Genomic DNA, 7,324 nt, shown 5'->3' on the forward strand with positions numbered 1-7,324 from the left:
AAAGGGAGGGTTCGTTCTGGGCGACCCCCAGGAGAAGAGTAAGCCCCCTGAGTGGGTTGAGCGATTCCCTTCCGATGCTCCGGGTCAGATCCTCGCGGCTGCTCCGTTTCCGACGCAGCGCTGTTGTATTTCCCACGCGGAGGGGTGCCGGCTCTGTGCAGCCGTTCTGGGGTCGTGAGATGCTCTGTTGTTGTCAAGCCGCTGCCTGCCTGTGTGATTGTGTTCTGTTCTCCTTGTAGATGGAGGAGATTAAATTTAAAGACAGAGCAGTCTACGTGCTGGAGAGAGAGTTAGGGGTTCAAGCCGGGCATGCTCAGAGACTCCAGCTCCAAAAGGAGGCTTTAGATGAACAGCTTTCCCAGATCAAAGAGTCTGATCGGCATCTGAGCAGCCCCAAGCGGGAACTTCCTTATGCAAGTGGTGCAGGAGACGCTTCAGACCATTCGGGAAGCCCCGTAAGCACTTTCACGTGGTTTCACCTACACAAACGAGCAGAGAGCGACACAGAGAGGGCACGAAGGGGCAGGATCTTGATGAGTGCACCCTCGAGCGACAGCTTTCCCGTAGCCCCGTGGGGGGACCCCGAGGCACCCACGGCTTGCTCTCTTCTGTGAGCCAAACCCCTGAGGTTTCAAACCAAGCCTTGTTACGGGAGAGCTCTTGCTTTACTGTCGTTTTGTTTCCTGGTCTGTTGGTTTGGTTTTGTTAGCGGGGTGAAAGCTGTCTGTTCTCTTCCTCCTCCCTTTCCTCACTCCACCATACTCCTGCCGCCCACCCTAATCTGACACTTTGACACCCTTCTGCCAACAAATGATGCAAATGCATTCCCGACCGAGTGTATGTGTGCTCACGGCTCCTGAGCAGATGCGCGAGGCCAGTTTGCAAAGGGGAGCGGGGGAAGGCGAGCGGCGCGTGAAGGCGCGGCGGTCCCGCGCTCCTCCTGGGACCCCCGCTGGCTCTGCTTGTCGTCCTGCTCAGTGCTCGTGCTTTCAGCGGGCCAGAAAGTGAATTAAACACTTATTGTTTCTCTCCTATTTCTGTTCTACAATTTAATTAAATTTTAGCCCACCTTTCACAATGGCTTTTTTTAATATAACTATGGCTCCTTTCTGCTTTTGCCTTAATTTGCTCATTAAAAGTCCCTCAGTTAACTGACCTCATGTATCTGACGTATGCAAACTTTCTTCATTGCTCATCAAGATTTCTTTTGCAACAGCCCTAATTTTCTCAGTCAAAGCGTAAATATTTATACGTGAGCAAACCAATCTATTGTATTCTTTGTCCCAAGCCTCTCCTGCACCTGTTGAATGAGGAACCCTAGGCCTCCCAAAAGTGCCAGCAGCACTGCGGACGCCAATTTGCCTGTTCCGATTGGTACTCCTGCCAAACGTCAGAACGAGTCCTAGAGAGGGGGAAAAAGTCTGTCACGTTAGTAAATAGATGCAACTTCCCTCTGGTTCTGAACGAGAACACGCCTACTGATTGCTAATCTGACTTAAGCATTTTCACTCGGATGAAGTGCTACCCCTTCGGCTTTACGAGGGACTCTTTCGACCCAATAAGGGCCACAGCTTTATGGACGAGCTTATGCAATGACATAATTGCATGGATTTTCCCCATTTGTACTTTAGTATTTTAAATATCACTTCCTTACAACCAAGTCCTCAGAGTGGGGGATGTCTCTGAAGCACTCAGTTCAACAGCGGCATACATCGGAAACATTGCCTTGATTTTTGAGATTTCCTTTCCAATTTCCAAGTTTGCCATTTGTGACTTTGTATTTGCATATACATACATCTGCATTTGCATACTTTGTTACATTTCCACTCCGAACTTTCCATTGGTCTCATCCCACAGCTCTCAGTGCTCAGTTAGGTTACGTGGGTTACACTCTGCCGTATGATGCTTTGAAATGTTTGGATTTGGGATAAGAGAAAGTTTGAGCTTTGAGAACGTACTGATATTGCCTGTAGGTTGATGAACAGTTATTTGCAGTTGATCTTTGTTTTAGGAACAGCAGTTGGATGAAAAGGATGCCCGGCGTTTCCAACTGAAAATCGCCGAGCTGAGTGCCATCATCAGGAAGCTGGAGGACCGCAACGCGTTGCTGTCAGAGGAGAGAAATGAGCTGGTGAGTGCAGCGGCGAAGCGCAGCGCTGACGGCTCGTGAGCGCGCTGCTGTGACATCCCTTGCCACCAAAATTTCGGGAGGTTTTCCCTGTGCCATTTTGATGTCACTGCGGGACTAGCTAACTCCTCCCTGCACTCTGTATCTGGTGACTGCTGAGACATGCCTTGCCACCGAAATAGCGGGAGGTTTCCCCCTGTGCCATTTTGAAGTCACTGTGGGACTAGCTGGCTCCTCCCTGCACTCTGTATCTGGTGTTATGCCACATCCCGATCATCTTTGCTTATGTGACTGAATTTTTAAGATGGCATTAGCTGGAGTTGATTTTGTTTGTTTTTAAAAATAAATGCATTCCTCACATGGTAGACTTGTTGCACAGATTGAGTACCTCATGAAGGAGGAATGACCTGCTTCCCAGTGGAAAACACCAAGAGTTTTTAATTAATTCTATTTTGCATTACGAGAAAATGCTGCTAGTGTGACAGTTAAAGAAAATAATTAACATATCTGATAAAAATAGGAGCTCCAGAGGTGTTAATTCTCTCTTTATCTTCCAGTTAAAACGCCTTAGAGAAGCTGAAAGCCAGTATAAGCCCATTCTGGACAAGAATAAACGCCTTAGTAGGAAGAATGAAGAATTGTCACATGCCTTACGCCGAATGGAAAATAAATTAAAATTTGTAACGCAAGAAAACATAGCGATGGTGAGTGTCGGTGTGCTCCGGGGGGAACGTGTGATTTCGTGCTCACAGGGCCGGCAAGGTCAGGCGTCACTCCAAACTTGCAAATTTGACAGGAAACTCCTCTTTTGGGTGCTTCTGAGGTGTCCCGTGGTGCATTATTGGGTGGTTTGTGGTTTGAACATGGTTTGTTTTAGATAAAATGTTTTATTTTAGCTTTAAAAGAAATAGTTCTGAAGCAGTGTGAGCTTTGCACGCTTTGATCAGGCAGCTGCTCAGCTTCGACCTGAGCACACATCAGCCCACATCACCTTGGTCTCTCGTTCCAGAGTCACCTCGTAATCCTTAGGGAATCTTGCCTTTTTTATCACTGGAATACTGTAACAGCTGGCAGCAGGTAGCTGTGGCATCGCAGGGCTGAGCTCATCCCCACGGCATCCTGCTCTTCCCCCCAGCAACCACGAGCTCCCCCCACAGTCGGAGGGGCAGGAGCACCCGGTGCCTTCGCTGTCCCGCTGTAGTGCCAGCGGAAGGGGAGCGGGAGAGCTGCCAGAATGTCCGTGAGATCGGATGGGCGCTAGCTGTAACGGGAGGGGCGATACGCTGTCCTTCGGCAAAGCCTTCTGATCGTTCCCTCCTCTGCCCGGTGGGTTTCTCTTAGAGGCAGAGAACTGGCACAATAAGGAGACCAAGCTCTTTAAATGACCTCGACCACAGTCAGGAAGAGAGAGAAGTTGATTTCCTGAGACTGCAAGTCATTGAGCAGCAAAACATCATTGATGAACTCTCCAAGGTGAGATGCAATCGCGGCTCTCGTGTTGACTAAGGCCGTGGCAAAGACCGGGGGGCTTGGGTTTCGGTGTGCTGAGGCATAGCCTGCACCAGCGGAAACGTGGTAGGTGTTGCTGCGATTAGTAGGGATGCGACTCAGCGTAAGTTATCTGGGGTGTAGTAGGTGAAAAACCCTTTCAACCCACACGGTACATGCCTGACAGGACCACTGCAGCACGTCCGGTCGATAGGCTGATGGCCAGATCCTGCGACAGAAAATGCCAGCGCCGCTTTAGCTGGAGGCAGCGTCGGGGCTGCCGATCGCCGTGTACACGGGGGGTGCTCTGCCACGTGTTCTCAGTCTCTGGAAAGAGCAAAATGAAATCATAACACTCCCCAAGAAAATAACTCTTCTTTTTTATGCCCATACACTTCCTGACATTATTTCATTCTTTTTTGCTAGACGCTGGAGACTGCTGGCTACGTGAAGAGTGTCATGGTAAGAATGAGGTTAACTTTGTCCTCGTCTCTGTAAGCTTTTAGTTGCTGTTCATGAAAAGTACGCAAGGGGTAACAACACTTATTATCATGTCTCTACTCAGAGGGCTAACTCAGTGGTTTTCTTAGGATAGGTGTTACCACAGAAGGAATCAGCAGAAGTGGCTCACCAGAGAAAAATGCGGTGAGGGTGGAGAGAAAAGCTCTGGGGAGGGAGGAGAGCTCTGGTCAGCGCCAGCATGACCCGAGAGCAAAGGTCAGCCTGGTCACCCTGTGCTGACGGCCAGCAGCGAGGGTCCCTGTCTCTGGGGCAGCTCTACCACGTGGGAGTTGATTTAGTCTGGTTACCCCGGCTTTGTCTCACCCGTCCTGGCAGGTCCTCAGCCACTGCCCTTGCCCATCTCTCTCCGTAACGACAGGAAGTCACTAGCGTGCGCGGGCAAGCCGGGTCGTGTTTTGTGCTTTGCCAAGCGTGCAGCAGAGCTGCTGCTCTCAAGCAAAACGAGCGTTTGGTTTTCCTGTCTCGCTCCCGCAGTTGTGTTTTGCCATCGGGCTGATGGTAGTTGGACATTGCCAATGTCCCACGGTGCCATCGCATCCATGTACCAATGGTTAAAATGAAAGAGAAAGGGGTCTTCCCTTTGGAATTTTACTCTCCAATCTTGGAGTTTGCCCGTCTTTGTAATCCAGAGTGAAGGATGTTTTTCAGCGCTACGAAACGTTGCGATGACTCTGTCACGAGTGTCGTAATTTCCCCTGAAGAGAAAAAATTGCTGGCGGCAATAAAGGCTCAAACCCTTTTTGGGAAGCAGCCGGAACCTGCAGGTCCCTAGAGAAGTCAGCGGAAAGCGCCGAGTTCCAACAGCCTCTGGGTGTTGCCTGGTGGGGCTGTTGCCTGCCTGCGCGGCAGTCAGGCCGGGGGTCCCCCCGGCCGGGGGCTGTTTGCCTCTTGCCGTGGGGCAGAGGAGAGCCGCGGCACACGGCGCTCCCGGAGCGTCTCTGGAATGCTGCCCGGGCTCTCAGCGTGCTGCGCTGGCTACGATCAGCGTTCTTTTGCTGATTTGGTTTTCATGGATACGAAGAGCAATTGCTCCTTGTTCAGGGCAAACGTGGGGGGTGTGGGAGTGAAACCAGCATTTGACAGCTGGACACAGGGTTGTCCCGTTGGGAGGCAATGGCCAGCGCTGTCGTGACTCTTGGTTGCCCAGTGACTACCAGTAACACGTGTCTCTGATTCTTTCAGGAACGGGATAAGCTGTTAAGGTATAGGAAGCAAAGGAAAAAAATGACAAGAGTTCCCAAGGTAAAACCAAAAGCTGGCGTCATGATGTGCTGATGGACGTGCTGGCTCCCCCGGGTGCTCCGAGCGCCTCGGAGCCACACAGGGCCACGTTCTCTTCGGGGGTCTGCACACGGGTCCTGATCTTAAACTTGGGGTCAGGCGCGTTCGTAGAGAGCATTGGCACGACGCAGGCAAGACCTGGCAGGGGTCGGAGAACCGTCTGCGTTGCGCAGTACGAGCGTTCGCGTGCTCTGCAGTTACCCTGAGCGGTTTTGGTGTCCCGTGGGACATGACCATCCTAAGACAAGACAGATTTTATGAATTAACTCATCTCAAAATGATATTTTAATGGCGCTGCCTGAAAACATGTGTAGTTTGTAAATAATTGACGGTGAGGTTTAGTAACATGCAAGAATTGCTGGTTACACGGAGCGACGGTTAGAGCTCAGGGAAAAAGATGATGTTGGATAATGAGTACTTGGCAGGATGTTAATATAAATATTAACACTGCATCGGCACAGTGAGGTATAATGTCAGGGACCAGAGAGCAGTCTGTGTTCTGCATACGCTAATTAAGGTGCTGCGGGAGCTAACGAATCTACAAACGACACGCTGCAGTCGATGTGAGAGAACTCCTTGACGGCTGTCGTGCTGCGAACGGCAGCCAGGCCTTTGACAGGGTCAGGCTTTGCCTCCTTCAAAAGTTATCTGCAGCAAATTGAAGCAAAAAGCCAAAATCTAGAGATGTTTCTGTAAATCAACAACCAAAAATACTTCAGTGTCGTGTTTGAAACGTCCCTTTTGGCTTTCAAGCACGGTAAACCTGTCTTTGCCACCATTACCCTCGTTCCTTCAAACAGGAAGCAGCTTTGGGTGGAAAAACGGATTTCTGGGAAGTGTAAAAGCATTGCTGTGGCAATTAACTTCCAAGCTGCAGGTAGAAGGTTTCTTGCCGATCTGCCTTTTGACGGGAAAGCTGTGGTGGTGGCAGGAGGGACGTGGTGGTGGTGGCAATGGCATTTCACTGCGCAGCTCCCACCTTGCGCTGGGATGGACACAGAGGCAAATACATTAAAGACATTAAAATACCTGAAACAAGGCAGGGGCTTTGCGGTTGCACGCTGCGATACCTCGTGACAAACATGGTGATTCAGGGATGTGAATAGTTTCAGGTACCGTCAGGGCACTGCGTAGGGTTCAATACCTGCGTAAGGAGCTGGACCCGCTTTTCAGAACGCAGTGGGGTGAGAATTACCAGTCACCTGGGTTGAGGCTCCTCTGAAGGTTCAAAGGCGCAGAGTTCAGCCCTGTGTCCAAAGTCACCGCTGTCCCCGTGAGGACGTCGGGCTGGCACAGCCGGTGGCACGGCTGTTGTGCGTCAGCACGGCTGGCGTACAACACAGCTGTTGTGTGTCACGGCTGGTGTACTGCACGGCTGTCATGCATCATGGATGGCATACTACACGGCTGTCGTGCATTGTCACGGCTGTTGTACTACACGGCTGTCATGCGTCACGGATGGCGTACTACATGGCTGTTGTGTGTCACGGCTGGTGTACTACACTGCTGTCATGCGTCACGGCTGGTGTGCTACATGGCTGTTGTGTGTCATGGCTGGCATACTACATGGCTGTCATGCATCACGGATGGCGTACTACATGGCTGTTGTGTGTCACAGCTGGTGTACTACACGGCTGTCGTGCATCGGCAGGGTTGGTGTACTACACGGCTGTCGTGCGTCATGGCTGATGTACTACACGGCTATCATGTGTCACAACTGAGTACTACACATCTGTCATGCATCGTCATGGCTATTATGCATCGTGGCTGGTGTACTACATGGCTGTCGTGTATCATGGCTGTCGTGCATCACGGCTGCGTACTACACGGCTGTCGTGTGTCACGGCTGTTGTACTACACGGCTGTCGTGTGTCACGGCTGCATACTACACGGCTGTCATGCGTC

General features: G+C 51.0%; 1 protein-coding gene across 1 annotated transcript in view; it reads left to right on the plus strand.

The window, feature by feature from the left end:
- Window positions 1-239: 239 nt before the first annotated feature.
- Window positions 240-7,324, plus strand: part of LOC104512344 (janus kinase and microtubule-interacting protein 3) — a gene marked incomplete at its 5' end in the record, with an annotated part of 15,985 nt that continues 8,900 nt past the window's right edge. The window contains 6 exons of the mRNA XM_010155282.1: window positions 240-455; window positions 2,012-2,131; window positions 2,686-2,832; window positions 3,470-3,601; window positions 4,043-4,078; window positions 5,321-5,380. Coding sequence (XP_010153584.1) covers window positions 240-455; window positions 2,012-2,131; window positions 2,686-2,832; window positions 3,470-3,601; window positions 4,043-4,078; window positions 5,321-5,380 — 711 coding nt within the window. The remainder of the gene's footprint in view (window positions 456-2,011; window positions 2,132-2,685; window positions 2,833-3,469; window positions 3,602-4,042; window positions 4,079-5,320; window positions 5,381-7,324) is intronic.

This window comes from Eurypyga helias, unplaced genomic scaffold (genome assembly GCF_000690775.1).
Source record: "Eurypyga helias isolate BGI_N326 unplaced genomic scaffold, ASM69077v1 scaffold14517, whole genome shotgun sequence".
NCBI lineage: Eukaryota > Metazoa > Chordata > Aves > Eurypygiformes > Eurypygidae > Eurypyga > Eurypyga helias.